We start from the raw sequence: 16,748 nt of genomic DNA, 5'->3' as shown, positions 1-16,748 counted from the left end.
ATTGGAAAGTCCGTGCTCCATCGGGGAGGGAGAGTGGGGAGTCAAGGGTGCGGGATGATCCGTACTGGGTCACTGGGGGAAGAGCCAGGGATGGAAAGGGGACAATAGGGGTTTGTTGGACGGTCCATGTTGGGTCTCTTGCGGGAGAGTCAAGGATGAAGAGAGGCGTGTCAGGGATGTTGGATGGTCCATGCTGGGTCACTGAAAGGGAGTGTCAGGGATGGAGAGGGGAGAGTCAGGGAGGTCGGATGGTCCATCCCTAACCAGTACGGTGAGTGTTCAAGAGGGTCACCTCTATACAGACCCTGCAAGCATCCCTGTGCTCCCGCCGATGTCCCGGAAAATCAGTTACCGGCTCCCGGGTCTGGCCGCCTCCAGGCTATGTTGTAGGGGGAGTCCCCCCAGGTGACGGTGGGCCTGCCTAAGCCATACTCCACCTTGGCCGGGGCGGGGATTCATTGGCTCCCTCACATGGGCAGAATCTGAGCTCCGTGGGGACGTGAGTCCGGGCCGGGCTGTGAACCCGCAGCTTCCTGGGGGTCCTCGCTGGCCGGCGTCCGCTGCCCGGCTGGCAGGCCCTGCAGCTCCTGGCCAAGGCTTCGCTCCTGCTGGGGGTGCGGAGAGGCTCGGGGCCCAGGACCCCCCACCAGGGCCTCAGAGATCTGGGAGTGGAGTGGCAGCGCTCCATCACCGGCCTCTCTCCACCCTGTCTTTGGGGGGCCGGGACAGCTCCTGGAGTGGAGGTGGGGCTCTGGCTCCCTTCCTTACCCCACCCCGCCAAAAGCGGGGCAGTGCCAGGCACAGGCGGCCCACCCGCCCCCCAGGGACTGCTGGAGCTGTTTTTCCGCTCCGCTTGGAGAGGGCGATAGGTATTTTTAGCTGGAAAAATGATTGTCTGTGAAAATCCACGTGTCAGGGCTGCCCCCGGCCTCAGCCCCACCCGCCGCTGTACCCTCTGCAGCTTTGGGTCTTGAAAAGGGGAAAGGAATCCACCGAAAGCCCCAGCCATCTCCCCTATTTTCTATTGCCTGGGGAGAGAGGATCAGCCAGGGCCAGTATGGGGCAAGCAGCCGCGGGCTGCCAAGGGGCTCTAGACCACAGCGATTCCGTCTGGAGAGTCGGGGACGAAGAAGGAAAGCGGGGATGGAGAGGGGAGTCGGGTGTGTTCGGTGGTCTGTGCTGGGTTCCTAGGGGACAGTCAGGGATGGAGAGGGGGGAGTCGGGCATGTTGGATGCTCCATGAAGTCAGTCAGGGATGAAGAGGGAAGAACTGGGGACCTTATTTGGTTGTCCAGTGCTAAACAATCCTGGAAAACTTCTTTCTTTCCATTGAACTGGTTCTAACAAAAGAGGTGACCACAACTCAACCAGAAGCCAAACCCACTGGGGCCCCGGCCGGTGGTAGTTTCTTTTTGCTCTCAGCCCAGGGGGATGACTGGTGATAGTTCTTCTTTGCTCTCAGCCCAGGGACCCGGCTGGTGGTAGTTTCTCTCTGTTCTCAGCCAGGGGCCTGGCGCCTCCTTCCCCGATCGGCAGGGGAAGGCGACTGGGGGCAAGGAAGGGAGTAATGGCTGTGATGGAGTCCGTTCCGAAGGGAAGAGATAAAACTGAGCTCTGGGGAAGCGTTTCTGCGAAACAACCGCAAGCCTCACCCGCTGGCTGGAATCGGGAAAAAACGCCGGAATTCTTTATTGTCCGCTTCTCCCTCGGCTTCAGGCTGGGAGCACGGGATGGCTGGACCATGGGATGTGGGGCTGCCGGAGCACAGGACGGTTGGACACGGGATGCGGGGCGGCAGGAGCACGGGACGTGGGCCGGAGGGAGCGCGGGACGAGGGACGGCGGGAGCACGGGACGGTTGGAGCACGAGAGGTGGGGCGGCGGGAGCATGTGGCAATGGTGCGGCAGGAGTGCGTGGGAGCCGGGGCACGGAAGGGAAACCAGAGAAGAGGACTGAGAGCCGACCACGGAAGGCACCCCGGTGTCACCCTGGTCCCAGCTCGGCCCCCGAGGACCCTCCCACGCCCACGGGATCCGCCACTCCGAGACATTCCGGCCTCCCATCCCAGGACCTTTTCTGGGCAGGTTCCCGAGGGCGGGCGAGGTCCCCCCTCCCCGCCGTTCTCCTCCACCCCGGCAGGCCCACTTATTTGGGGGCCGTGACCCTCTGAGGGCAGTGGTGAGGTGCGTAGGGCTTCCGCGGGCGCATGTCCAGCACGGCGTCCCGGACCAGCTCGATGAACAACTGAGGCCACAGCCTCTGCAGGGACTCCCTCTTCAGGCTGATGTCGGTGGCCTCGGCCACCAGGGCCTCCACGTAGCTCCGGCAGAACTGCTTTTTCTCCTGGACTTCCTGGGAACACAAGGGGGGTAGCCGGTCAGACAGAGACTGCGGGGCCCGACCCGGGGCCCACCGTACGGTGGCGGCTCGAGGACCTTGAGTCAGGCAGGGCCGGGTGGGGACGGCCTCTCGCTCCTAAACACCCCCCACCCAACAAGTCACCCGGCCCCAGGGCTGGGAAGAGGGAAGCCGAAACTCCCCACCATCAGCTTTAAAAGCATTCAATCACCTTGCCCCCTCCTACCTCACCTCCCTGCTCTCCTATTTCAACCCAGCCCACAAACTTGGCTCCTCTGATGCTAACTTTCTCCCTGTGCCTCCATCTCGCCCATTTCGCCGCCGACCCCTCGCCCACGTACCGCCTCTGGCCTGGCACGCCCTTCCTCCTCTGATCCTAGAGACAATTATTCTCCCCCTCTTCAAAGCCTTACTGAAGGCACATCTCCAGGAGGCTTTCCCTGACCAAGCCCTCCTTTCCTCTTCTCCCTCTCTTTTCTGCATCGCCCTGACTTGCTCCCTTTATTCATCCCCCCCGTTCCAGCCCCACAGCACTTATGTCCATATAGGTAATTTATTTCTATTAATGTCTGTCCCCCCCACCTAACTGTAAGCTCAGTGTGGGCAGGGAATGTGTCTGTTATATTGTTATATCGTACTCTCCCAAGTGCTCAGTACAGTGCTCTGCACACAGTAAGCGCTCAAGTAAATATGACTGACTGACTCTCTGGGTCTCAGTTTCCTCCTCTATTCAAAGGGGATGAGAAGCCAGCTCTCCCTCCCTTCCCCATCAATCCTGCCCTCCTCCCACCCCAATTTCTGCCCCTGCACGAAGTGATTTGATGCCCTGGCTCTTCCCAACTGGGATCACCTGATAAATGTCTCTTGGGAGAGCTGGAAAATTTCCACTCCCTACTGGAGCACAAGTTGCTGAAGCCAGGGCCGCCCAAGCCAACCAACCCCGGGCCAACCCATCCCCTCCTTCCACCGTGTCCCTCTCCAAGATTCCCGGGAGATGCAGTCCTTGAGGACCATCATCATCACCAGGTCTCTGCCGGATCTGCGAGCCACTGTGGACCCCTGCCCCACATTAGGGTGTCCTAGGTACTGCCACAAGATGGTCCCACAGCCCCCTCCCCATTCACCCCGAAAGGAAAATGGAACAAAGCCAAGATGGAACAGCAGTGACTTTGGAGGAGAGTGGGAGGGGGAGGAGTCAAGGAGACCGGGAGACTGACAGGAGGCTGACGTCAGGTGGAGCCCAGAGACTCTGCCCTTCAGCTTTACAACACACAGCTACTGCCCTTCCCCCGGCCACAACAACGGACAAGATCAGAGTGTTTGTGTGCACTGAACATGGCACATACCTACACCACCCGGAGGCACATAAACTACTCCTCCCCTTACCTCCCACCCCATCTCCCCAGGGGCAGCATCAGAGATCAATAAATCACTCAGTGGCATTTATTAAGCGCTACCTCAGCCAGTCAATTGTATTTACTAAGTGCTTACTGTGTGCGTAACACCTTACTAAGCACTTGGGAGAATACAATAGAGCAATAAACAGGCACACATTCCCCGGCCACAACAAGCTCTCAGTTTGTGTGCACAGCATTGTATTAAGCATTGGGAGAATTAATACGATAGAGTTGATAGATGCACTCCCTGCCCACAACAAGCTTACAGTCCAAAGGAAGAAACCAAAACTAGAGAGTTGGAGTAAGGGTACTTGATAAGTGCAGATCGGGTTGACACAGTCCCTGTTCTACGTGGGGCTCACAGTCTCAATCCCCGTTTTACAGATGAGGTAACTGAGGCCCAGACAAGTGAAGTGACTTGCCCAAGGTCACACAGCAGACAAGTGGCGGAGGGGGAATTAGAATCCACGACCTTCCGATTCCCAGGCCGGTGCTCTATCCACTACGCCATGATCCGGGGGGCAGTTCCTGGACACCACCCCAAGTCTTCCATGTGGAACAAGCTCATTTCAGGGATGTGTTTTTTACCCCCGGGATAGCCGTCTAGAGACAGTAAGTCACAAAGAATTTTCTGCTTCTACTCACTGCAAAGATATCCTGAGGTGCTGTGATATTAGTTCCATTGAATCGATGACATTCATTCATTCAATCATATCTATTGAGAGCTTACTGGGTGCACAGCATTATACTAAGCGCTTGGAAAGTACAACTCAGACACTGACCTCCAGGCCCGTGCCCTATCCACTAAGCCACGCTGCCCATCAGCCACATCATCGGTGTGTGAAATGAATCATTTCCTAGTTCTTGCAATTAGAGAGAGCATATATTTAGCCTATCACCACCCCGAGCATATTTCTGTTGATTAAATGTTTATCTCTAGTCTCCCCCACACACTGCCAGGACCCTGAGGGCAGGAACTGGGTGGGTCCGACAAAAATGTGCCCGACGAATGCCCTCCCAGCCGCCCACCCCGCCAGGGAGGGGCTTTTGTAAACAGTGAGAGCTGCTGCCTTCCTGTGGGGTCAGCAGACGTGGGACACGGGGGGGGGGGGGGGGGGGGGTGATAGCGGAGGTGGGACAGGGTGGGCGGGTGGGCGACCTGCCAAATAACAGCAAGATCTCCACCCCTGGGAGTACCTACTCAATCACACAATGGTAATAATGATGATAATAATAACGATGGTGTTTGTTAAGGGCTTACTATGCGTCAAGCGCTGTTCTGATAATAATCATAATGATGATGGTATTCGTTAAGCGCTTAGGATGTGCCAAGCACCGTTCTAAGCGCTGGGGTAGATACAAGCTAATCAGGTTGGACACAGTCCCTGTCCCACTTGGGGCTCATAGTCTTCATCCCCATTTTCCAGATGAGGGAACGAGGGCCAGAGAAGTGTGCCCAAGGTCACACAACGGACTAGTGGTGGAGACGGGATTAGAACCCAGGCCCTTCTGACTCCCAGGCCCGGGCTCTATCCACTAGGCCATGCTGCTTCCTTGGTACTTAGGTTCCGTGTGCAGAGCCGTAGGTCACTCAGTCAGTAAATCGTATTTATTGAGCACTTACTGTGTGCGGAACACTGTACTAAGCTCTTGGGAGAGTACGATATAGCAGAGTTGGTAGACACATTCCCTGCCCACAGCAAGTTTACAGTCTAGCGGAGGGACTATAGGAAGAAGGCCCTGCCCTGCAGCAGTGTATGTGTGTGTGCGGTTGAAGATGGGGTCCTTCTCAAGAGCCATGAGGAAAAAGGATCGTTTGGGGTCCCAAAATAGGAGGGGAGGGTCTTCCCGTCCCACCTTGCCCCAGGGTGGGGAGGATAGGCCGGCGGCAGGCCCAGCTCCACCGTGTTCCTCCGCAGAGGCACTCATTCCGTAGTACTTACTGACATCTTACAGAGGAGCAGCGTGGCTCAGTGGTAAGAGCACGGGCTTGGGAGCCAGAGGTCATGGGTTCAAATCCCGGCTCTGCCACCTGTCAGTTCTGTGACTGTGGGCAAGTCACTTTATTTCTCTGTGCCTCAGTTCCCTCATCTGTGTACTAAGCACTTGAGAGAGTACAATATAACAATAAACAGACGCGGTTCCTCGCCCATAATGAGGTAGAACCGCCCGGAGCCCGATGCCTGGAGGCCACCACCTGCCACTGCCCAGAGCCCACCGCCCAGAGCCCACCACCCGGAGCCAGCCAGAACCCGGGCCTCGATGCCTGGAGCCCTGCAGATCCCCGAGCCCGCTGGCCAGAGCCACACGGATCCAGAGCCCGCCCTCTGGAGCCACAAAGATCCCAGGGCCTGCCCCCTGGAGACACCAGATGAATGATGGCATTTGTTAAGCGCTTACTATGTGCAAAGGACTGTTCTAAGCGCTGGAGAGGATACAAGGTGATCAGGTTGTCCCACATGGGGCCCACAGTATTAAATTAACTGAGGCACAGAGAAGTTAAGTGACTTGCCCAAAGTCACACAGCTGACAGGCAGCTGAGCCGGGATTTGAACCCATGACCTCTGACTCCCAAGCCCGTGTTCTTTCCACTGAGCCACGTCGCTTCTCTAAGCCTGCTGCCTGGAGCCCACCACCAGCCAGCCAGAGCCTCCCAGAGCCCAGAGGTTGCCACCTGGCCCTCGCGGCTCTACATCAGGGAGCAGCTCTGGGCCGTTTCCCTCCCTCGAGGCCGCTGAGGAGGAATGTGGCATGAGGAGGCTCACTCACTGGGAAGACATTCTGAATCAGCTCTCCGTGGTTCCTCCGGAGCCAGGACCCAGCTGCCGCCCCCTCCTCAGCCCCCTTCTGCGGCCCCCTCTCCCCCATCTCCTCCTCCCTCTGCCCCGGCCTGAGTTTTCTGAGCGTTTAGTAGAGTGCCGTGCACGTAGTAAGCGCTCCATAAATACGACGGATACGATACGAACCAGCTGCCACCACCTACTGCGGCGTGGCTCAGTGGAAAGAGCCCGGGCTTGGGAGTCAGAGGTCATGGGTTCGAATCCCGCCTCTGCCACTTGTCAGCTGGGTGATTGTGGGCAAGTCACTTCACTTCTCTGGGCCTCAGTTTCCTCATCTGTAAAATGGGGATTAACTGTGACCCTCACGTGGGACAACCCGATTACCCTGTATCTACCCCAGCGGTTAGAACAGTGCTCTGCATATAGTAAGCGCTTAACAAATACCAACATTACTGCCAAGCTTGCAGCTGGGCCCGGCTGCCGGAGGACTTTCAGGTCTTATTCCGAGGGGGAAGACGGTGGAGGACACACTTTCATTCATTCATTCCATCATATTTACTGAGCGCCTATTGCGTGCAGAGCACTCAACTAAGTGCTTGAGAGAGTACAATATGACAGTAAGCAGACACATTCCCCGCCCACAACGAGCTTACAGTCTAGAGGGGGTGACATTAATATACATTGATATAAATAAAGAAAATGACAGATATGTAAGTGCTGTGGGGCTGGGAGTGGGGGGGATGAATGAAAGGGGATGACGAAGAAGGAAGTGGGAGAAGAGGAAAGAAGGGCTTAGTCAGGGAAGGCCATTTGGAGGAGATGGGCCTTCAATAAGACCTTGAAGCAGGGAGAGTAATTATCTGTCCCCCCGAAGTCCACTCCCCAGAGTAGCCGGCAGTGAGGGGAACCCCTCTCTGAGAGGTCTGGATCCACTCCAGGGGAGACCGTGTTCTCTGCTCTGTCACCGTCTCCGGCCCCCTCCCCGGTCCCAGCGGGAATCGGCGTTGGCTCTCCGGTTACGATTCGGGGAAACGTTTAGACACCCGTCACTGGTAGAGATGTGTCGGTGCATCGCGTGGGCAAATTCCATCGACGTTTCCCTGAACCGAAACGTGTCTTGTGCAATTACATAGTTTTTATCGTATGTCAGTCTTTTCTGGGAGATTTCTCACCTTTCACAAGTTTTCCTACAGCAGTGTAACGCGTTATCCTTAGAATAAATATACACGCGCCAAAGTCGCTAATCAACCTGATTTATTTCAAGGCGCTGAAAACATGAGGTCATGGGTTGGCTCATCGTAAAAACGGCATAAAGGTTTCTGGGGGTGATAAAGGGGAGCAAATGCCTGCCAGCTGCCTGGGACAGAGACGAGCCCCACTTCCCCACTTCCTGGGGGTTTGGGTTTGAGGTTTGGCTCTAATCCCATTTCCTCGGTCGGTGGGTTTGTGGTCGGTCGGACCCAGAGCGTGGCCACCGAGAGAGCCTCAGGGGAAAGAAAGAGAGGCAGAAACCCCTCATCATTGGCTTTAAAGCACTCAATCACCTTGCCCGCTCCTACCTCGCCTCACTACTCTCCTACTACAACCTAGACTGCAAACCTCACGCTTCTAATGCCAATCTACTCACTTAACCTCGATCTTGTCTATCTCGCCGCCGACCTCCCGCCAACGTCCTACCTCTGTCCTGGAACGCCCTCCCTCTTCATATCGGACAAAGACTCTCCCCCCCTTCAAAGCCTTCTTAAAGGCCCATCTCCTCCAAGAGGCCTTCCCTGACTAAGGCCTCCTTTCCTCTTCTCCCACTCCCTTCTGCGTCACTCTGACTTGCTTCTTTAATTCATCCCCTGGCCCAGCCCCACAGCACTTATGTCCATGTCTGTAACATTTCTTTATATTAATGTCCGTCTCCCCCTCTGGACTGTAAGCTTGCTGTGGGCAGGGAATGTGTCTGTTATATTGTTATATTGTACTCTTCCAAGCGCTTAGTACAGTGCTCTGAACACAGTAGGAGCTCAATAATTATGACTGACTGATTGATAGACCAGCACTCTTGGGTCAACACTGCTGGCAGTGACTTGAATTCCAAGGCACGGGTTCATGTGCCACAAAGTCTCTTGACACATCCAGAGAAGCACTGTGGCCTAGTGGAAAGAGAGGGAGTCAGAGGACCTGGGTTCTAATCCCGGCTCTGCCACTTTCAATAATCAATCAGTTGTATTTATTGAGTTCTGACTGTATGCAGAGCACCGTACTAAGCGTTGGGGAGAGAACAACACAACAGATTTGGAAGACAAGTTCCCTGCTCACAAGGAGTTCACAGTCTAGAAGCGAAGCTTACAGTCTAGAAGACTGCTGTGCCTGCTCTGTGACCTCGGACGTGTCACTGAACGTCTCTGTGTGCCTCAGTTTCCTCATCAGCAAACTGGGGATTCAGTACTTGTTCTCCCTCCTACTTAGACTGTGAGCCCCTGTGGGACAAGGACCTTGTCCAGTCTGATTAGCCTATCCCTATCCCAGTGCTTAGTACAGTACCCGGCACATAATAAGCACTTAACAAATAAGTTCATTGCGATCAGGGAAATGTGTCTGTTAATTCTGTTATACTGTACACTCCCACACACTTAGTACACTACTTGGCACATAGGGAGTGCTCAATAAATACCACTGATTGATGGATTAACAAAATCCATAAAAAACCAACAAAATACCTAATGCCATGATTCTTATTATTATGCCGAGTTTTAATCTCGATGACTGGGTGTCGCCTCGGGCGTCGTGGTGCAGTTGCGACGCGCTTTGCCGCTTGAGGGAATGTTTCGCAACCTCCAGATCCCGGGCTCGGGACTGCAGGAGCCATTTCCCTTTGGTTCTCCGGGTCCGGCCCGGAGGGTTTCGAAGCTCCTCTTGACTGAACCCCCAGAGGGGTAGCCGCAAGCGTTTTAGCCCGCTGACCCATCCTGCCTGGCAACTGTTTGCCGGATCTGGTTCCGCTGCCGACAGTCTGGAAGAATCTTCCTGGAACTTTGTTTTCCTGCTTCTATCTCGGGTTTTGGGGTGCATGAGCTGCTGCTCCCTGATGTACTGGGTGGCATGTGCCACCACCCCTGTGAAGGTCAGCTGTTTTGGAGGGTTTTGGGTTGCCAGGTGGTTATCTACTTTTCTGGGCAGGACTGGCCAGGGACAGAGACCCAGCTCTTGTCTAACTGCAAATCAAAGCCAGAAGAAATCCCTTGGCATGACCAAGCACCCATGCCCTGACAACTGCCATGCATCCTCCAACCTGCCTTTGTTCTGGATCTTGGACCTTCATTCTCTCTTGTTTGCTCTGCTTCTGTCTCTCTCTCTCTCTTTCTCTCTTATTCTCTGTTGCTTTCTTTCTCCTGCTGTGTTTGTCTCTCTCCCCCTCTCTGCTCCCATCTCCCTCCCTCTGTCACTCTCCCTCTTTCCTCTTTTCAGAGGAAATTCACAGGGTGGGTGGGTTACTAACCTGTTGAGCCCCACCTGAAAGTTGGGAGAACCAATCACCAGATGAATTGAGAAAAAGGGTTTCGCTGGTTAGGAAATGGGAAGGCAGAAAGCTGAGATGTTGGGGCTGCTGGGAGATAATCATGCCCCGTTCATCCTTTGTGGACATAGAATCGGTTCCGACTCCCCATTCCTCAAAAGCCTCCAATGGTTTCTCGCTCCTCTTTGCATCGCTCCTCTCTGCTCTCTCCCTTAGATTTATCCATTCTCTCTCTTCCATTTTTCTTTGTTCTCTCAAGGCAACCTACTCACTGGCCTCATTGTCACCTTTCCCAACTCTGACTTCTTGCCCACGCCCTGGCCAGACCACAGCTCTCTCCATTTCCAAACCCTTCTGAAATCCCATCTCCCCCGTGAGGCCTTCCCCGATTCATTTCTCTTCTCCCCGGTTTATATCCCACAATTACCACCTCAGGATCTCTGCACCAACTACTCACAACTCCCAATCAATCGATGGTATTTACTGAGCGCTTACTGGGCACAGATCACAGTCCTAAGGGTTGGGAGAGGCAAGCCCTGCCAGCGAGTCTCTTACAGTCAGTAGGGCCTATAGACTCTCCCTAAACTTCTGTACAACTCTTCACATCCTTTCTGCTTAAGCCTTAACTCATTGATCCACCAAACAATCCTATTTATTGAGCACTTTCTGTGTACAGAACACTACTAGGTGCAGGGAAGAGTACAATATAATAATGTAACAGAATTGGTAGACGTGTTCCCTGTCCACAATGACGGAATGATCATTACAGTCTTACAGTCTAGAGGACTGTATTCATGTACCTTAGCCTCTTTTCCTTCTTCCTCCTACCTGTTAATTATGCCAATGTCAGTCTCCCCTGCTAGACTCTAAGCTCCTGGCGGGCAGGGATCACCTCTGCTAACTCTACTGTACTCTTCCAAGTGTGGAAGAGATTGTAAACCCGGTGTGGGCAGGGATTGTCTCCCTTTATTGCTGAACTGTACTTTCCAAGGGCGTACAGTGCTCTGCCCGTGGTAAGCGCTCAATTAATACGATTGACTCAATTAATACGATTGAATGAATGAAAGAACAATACAATATAGTTGGTAGATCTGACAACTGTGTTCTTTGTTAAGCACCAAGCATTGTACCATGGGTTGGGTTAGAGAGAAGATCATCAGGTTGGATGCAGGATGAGAAGGAAGGGGAGGAGGAGGGAAGGGAAGGAGATGGGGCGGGGGGAGAATACCCCATTTGTATTTATATAAGGCCACCCCAATTCCTGCTTTTTTAAGCGCTTACTATGAGCCAGGCACTGTACTAAGCACTGGGGTAGACACAAGTTAATCAGGTTGGACACAGTCCCGGTCCCACAGTCTTAATCCGCACTTTATACCTGAGATAACTGAGGCACAGAGAAGTTAAGTGACTTGACCAAGGTCATGCAGCAGGTGGAGCCCAGACTAGAACTGAGGTCCACCTGACTCCCAGGCTCGGGCTCTTTCCACTAGGCGACATTGCTGTGCTCTAAGAGGGGATGAGCATCCTCTTTTCATTCATTCAATCGTATTTATTGAGCACTTATTGTGTGCAAAGCACTGTACTAAGAGCTGCTTTTGGTTTGACTGTCCATGTCTGATGAAGAAGGCCAGGGGAAGGGTTTGGTAGGTGATCTTGGAGTCAGTCAATAGTATTTAATGAGCGCTTACTGTGTGTACAGCACTTGGGAGAGTACAACATTACAAGAGATGCTTTCTCTGCCCACAACGAGGTTACACCGTAGACGGGGAGACAGACGTTAATAGAAATAAATAAATTACGGTTATGGACGTAAGTGCTGAGGACCTGGGAGACGGGGTTGAATAAAGGGAGCAAGTCAAAGTGATGCAGAAGGGAGTGGGAGAAGAAGAAAGGAGGGCTTAGTCTTGGAGGAGATGGGGAAGGATTTGGTCGGTGACCTCGGAGGCCTGGGGAGGGGTTTGGACCGTGACCTCCTAGGCCGATTAGAAAAAGCAGAGGGCAACATCCGGGCATGGGGTCAGATTTCCTCCAACCTGAGTCAGAGCAGCCAGACGTGCAGCCCCCAGGGCAGAACCGGACTCCAGCCCTCACCCCCTCATCCCCTTGTTTCCCGGTGGCTTCTGACCTTTGGGTAGTTACGGGGGTGGGGATGGGGTGGGGGAGGGAACTCTAGCGGGGGCAGATTCCCCTTCGGTCGTGCTCGTGCCGCAGTCGGGCTCCTGTGGCACTCTGCCCCCTCAATCAGGCTTCCAGAGGGCTGCTGCCCAGCCTCGGAAGAGGGCTCACTCTGGGACTTGCAGGTGGGCCAGTCACACGTGGGAAACAGCGTAGTCGAATGGAAAGGGCCTGGGACTGGGAGCCAGCGCAACTGGGTTCTAATCTGGATTCAGTGACCTGGGTTCTCATCTAGGAGTCAGAGGACCTGGGCTCTAGAGAAGCAGCATGACCTAGTGGATACAGTACGGGTCTAGGAATCAGAAGGACCTGGGTCTTCTATGTGTCTGCTGTGTGACCTTGGGAAAATCACTTCACTGCTCTGTGCCTCAGCTCCCTCATCTGCAAAATGGGGATTAAGACTGTGAGCCCCATGTCGTACAGGGACTGTGTCCAAACTGACCATCTTATATCTATACCCCAGCACTTAGAACATTGTCTGGTAGATAGTCAGTGCTTAATAAATACCACAGTATTATTATTATTATTATTATTATTAATAGCAATAATAATAATAATAATGTAAATTATAATCTAATGAGGTTTAAGACTGTGAGCCCATGTGGGAAAGGGACTGTGTCCAAATTGATTACCGTGCATCTATCCCAGCACTTAGTACAGTGCTTGGCACATAGCATCTAACAAATGCCATAATTATTATTATAGTAAGCATTTAAATACCATTTTATTATTATTGCTAATAATAATAATAATCCCAGCTCTGCCACTTGCCAACTGTGGGTCCTTGGGCTAGTCACTTCTTTTTTCTCAATGGTATTTCTTAAACGCTTACTATGTGCCAGGCACTGTTCTAAGCTAATTAGGTTGGACAGAGTCTATGTCCCACAAGGGGATCACAGTCTTACTCTCATTTTGCACAGGAGAGAACCGAAGCTCAGAGAATTACAGTGACTTGCCCGGGGTCACACAGCTGACAGTGGTGGAGCCGGGATTAGAATCCAGGTCCCTTCTGACTCCCGGGTTCATGCTCTATCCACTAAGCCACGTTCTTCCCGTGTGGCTCAGTTTCTTCATCTGTACAATGAGGATTCAAAACCCGTTCACCCTCCTGCTTGGACTCCGAGCCCCACGTAGGACACGTACTGCGCCCGACCCGATTATATTGTACTCACCCCAGCGTTTCGCACAAACTAAGCGCTTAACAAATACCACAATCATTATAATAATAATGAAGATATTTGTTAAGCGCTTACCATGTACCAGGCCGGGGTGGATACGGGCAAATGGGGTTGGACACAGTCCCTATCCCGAGGTCACACAGCAGACAAGTGGAAGAGCTGGAATTAGAACCCATGACCTCCTGACTTCCAGACCTGTGTTCTATCCACTCCGCCCCGCTTATGTGATATCAGACCAAAGGAGCTCCCGAAAGCAGGCGGAAAGGGAAACGACCAACGGCCCCTACCTCCCCTCCCCCCCGGCCCAACCGAAGTCCTCCCTCCGCCCCACCCCAATAAACCAATACTGGGGGTTTCCCAGAGTTTTACCTCCAGTTTGTCCGAATAAAGGTCTCTGCCGGTGTAATTCAGAGTGGCTCGATTGGGATTCTCCCCTCCCGGCCTCCTCCCGTCTGGACTTTCTTCGCTGCCGGCCCCGGCGCTGGCGGCCACACCGGATTTCTTTCCTTTCCCCTCCAGCAGAGAGCAGAGTTGCTTCCTCCTGGGGGTAGAAAGTAAAGCCATTTGGAGAGAGAGACAGATAACAACCCCCCTCTAATGAAGTGCAGATGGCCTTTGTTGATTTACTTGCTTTTGATCACTGCTTTGCGAGTTTGGAGTTTACTACATCCTGCGGTCTCAGTCCGACACAGATTTCCCCCCACCCCCGAGAAGTCTTCCTTTGGCCTGATTAAGTCAGGGAAACTGGCTCTTTTTTTGCACAAAGGCAAGCGGTCGGCATAAACATTATTTTTTGCTTGGCAAAAAGCCCCTCAGCTGCTCTGGGAGTCCCACAGCCGCAGCCTCCAGGCAGAGGCTTTTGGGCACTGCCTGTGGAGAACGGCTTGGTGGGCACAACCTGCTGGACAAGGCTAAGCTGACAGACTCACTGACCCAAAGGTAGGGGACTCTCCAAAACCCAACTGATTCGGCTCCAAGCCGTAGTTTGGGAGAGGAATCCAAGGCCTAGGGTCACCATACTCTAAACTGTGAGCTTACTTGGGCAGGGAAGCAGCGTGGCCTAGTGGATCGAGCACGGACCTGGGAGTCAGAAGGACCTGGGTTCTAATCCCTGCTCTGCAGCTCATCTGCTGGTGTGACTTTGGGTAAATCACTTCACTTCTCTGGGCCTCAGTTCCCTCATCTGGAAAACGGGGGTTAAGGCTGTGAGCTCCGTGTGGGACAGGAACTGATTCCATCCTGATAAGCTTTTACCTACGCAGTGCCTGGCACAGGGTAAGCGCTTAACAAATATCATCAAAAAGAAACAAAACAAAACAAAAAAAACAGACCAGCCCGGCTCCTGCCCCAGAGCTGGTCCCAGGAGGCCCGGAACAAATCTGCTTGTCATTTCCTCCTCCCGGGAAGGGACGGGAGAAGCCGAGCGAGGTGACACCGGATCGAGAGGTCGACACGGCCTGCGGCCTTCTCTGCACAGACTGTTCCACAGCCCGCCGGGAAAATCTGGTCTGGCCATTAATGGCTGCGGCAAACCTTCCAGAGAACACGTTCCGCGCGCTCAGGGCCCGAGGAGGAAATCGGGGGTGGGGCGGGGGTGGGTCTATCAGGTGTCTACTATGCTGTTTCTCCTTCCAGTTACTTCTGGGGTAAGTTTTCCCAGGACCTCAAGTCCACAGGGGAGAGACACTGGTCAGCTAAAGGCAGCGCCGGATACTCTGCTCTAGAGTGTGGGAGGGCGAGGGGGAGCCCAGCGGGCGACGGCAGACTAGATGGAGAAGGGAGGTTACGTCGGCAGTGGTGCGGGGGCAGGGGAAGTCCAGCCGGGCGGGGGAAGTCCAGCAGGGCGGGGGAAGTCCAGCAGGGTAGGGGAAGTCCGGCCGGGCGGGGGCGTGGCTGAAGTTCGCCGTGAGGTTCAAGTACAAGGTGACAAACGCCACTCCACAGCAGCCGGTATTCAGATCTCTGGAAACAAAGACAGCCGCCATATCGGAGGGAAGAGGGTGGGAAGCGAAGCCTCCACGGGACCAGGAAGCAGACCTGCATTTCTTAGCCTCGGCAGACCGGCGACGGCGGGAGGAGGACACTTGGGCTTCCGGCCGACCAACCTTCTTGGGCAAACTCATCAGCTCCCACGGCTCCAACTAACACCTCGATGTGGGAGACATCCAAATCTACCTCTCCAGCCCCAACTTCTCTCTCCCGATCAGTTTCGCATCTCTCCGGAACTCCGGGCCGGCTCCTCTCGGATGTCCCGCCGGCACCTCAAGCTCAACGTGCCCAGGACCGACCCTAACTTTCCCTGACAGCTGACAACCCCACCACCTACCCCATCTCTGGCTCGTAACTTTGGCACTATCCTCTCTCTTTCAAACGGCACATTCCATCTGTCAGATTTTCCTCCGCGATATTTCCAGGATCCGCCCCTTCCGCTCCACCCAAATGATCGCCACACTGGTACAGGGGCCTGTCATATTCTGGCTGCACTGCTCCATCATCTTCCTTGCTGACCTTCCTGCCTCCTGTCTCTTTTCCAGTCCAAACTTCATTCGGTTACGTGGATTATTTTCCTAAAGCATTATTCTTGTAACATATCACCCCATTCCTCCAAAAACCCCAAGAGAGCAACAGCATGGTTAGTGAAAAGAGCATGGGCCCGAGAGTCAGACAACCTGGGCTCTTAACCCCGACTCTGTCATGTACCTGCTGTGTGACTTGGCCAAGTCACTTAATCTCTTTATGGCTCAGTCCTTCACCTGACTTCACCTGGCTCCCTCCTCCTTAGACTGTGAGCCTCACGTGCGACCTGATCCCCTTGTATTGTGAGCTAGTGGATAGAGCATGGGTCTGGGAGTCAGGAGGACCTGGGTTCTAATCCCAGCTCTGTCTTCTTGTCTGTTGTGTGACCTTGAGGAAGTCACTTCACTTCTCTGTGCCTCAGTTCCCTCACCTTTAATATGAGGATTAAGTCTGTGAGCTCCATGTGTAGGGCAGGAACTATGTCCCACCCAATTTGCTTAGATCCACCCCAATGCTTAGTACAGTGCCCGGCACATAAGTAAGCGCTTAACAAATATTGCAATTATTATTATTATTACAGGGCTTGGCACACAGTAAGCATAGAGAGGGGGCAGGAAGGGTGAGGGGCTGACCGTGATAGGACACGAGCAGTTATTCTTGTTTCTCCCCAGAGGCAGCACTTCCCGCGAAGCTAGAGTAATGGACCTTCACCTGACTTCACCCAGCAGAGAAAGCAGCCGGAACTGGGGCAGCTCCGAAGAGGCCACGTGGGCCAGGATCCCAAAGAGCCGCTCGGCCATGATCATGTCATTCTGCGTCACCTGCGGAGAAGACGATT

At 53.8% G+C, this 16,748-nt stretch overlaps 1 protein-coding gene across 3 annotated transcripts in view; it reads right to left on the bottom strand.

The window, feature by feature from the left end:
* Positions 1-1,660: 1,660 nt before the first annotated feature.
* The window catches only part of LRRC49 (leucine rich repeat containing 49), a 91,196-nt gene continuing 76,108 nt past the window's right edge, over positions 1,661-16,748 (bottom strand). For all 3 annotated transcript variants that reach the window (XM_029070647.2, XM_029070648.2, XM_029070649.2), the window contains 3 exons: positions 16,622-16,731; positions 13,763-13,934; positions 1,661-2,352 (listed from right to left, as the gene is read on the bottom strand). In XM_029070647.2, coding sequence (XP_028926480.1) covers positions 2,146-2,352; positions 13,763-13,934; positions 16,622-16,731 — 489 coding nt within the window. In that variant the 3' untranslated portion in view covers positions 1,661-2,145. The remainder of the gene's footprint in view (positions 2,353-13,762; positions 13,935-16,621; positions 16,732-16,748) is intronic.

Source organism: Ornithorhynchus anatinus, chromosome 8, assembly GCF_004115215.2.
Source record: "Ornithorhynchus anatinus isolate Pmale09 chromosome 8, mOrnAna1.pri.v4, whole genome shotgun sequence".
Taxonomy (NCBI): domain Eukaryota; kingdom Metazoa; phylum Chordata; class Mammalia; order Monotremata; family Ornithorhynchidae; genus Ornithorhynchus; species Ornithorhynchus anatinus.
Note: the sequence above shows the minus strand (reverse complement) of the source record. Positions and strands in the feature narration are given on the sequence as shown.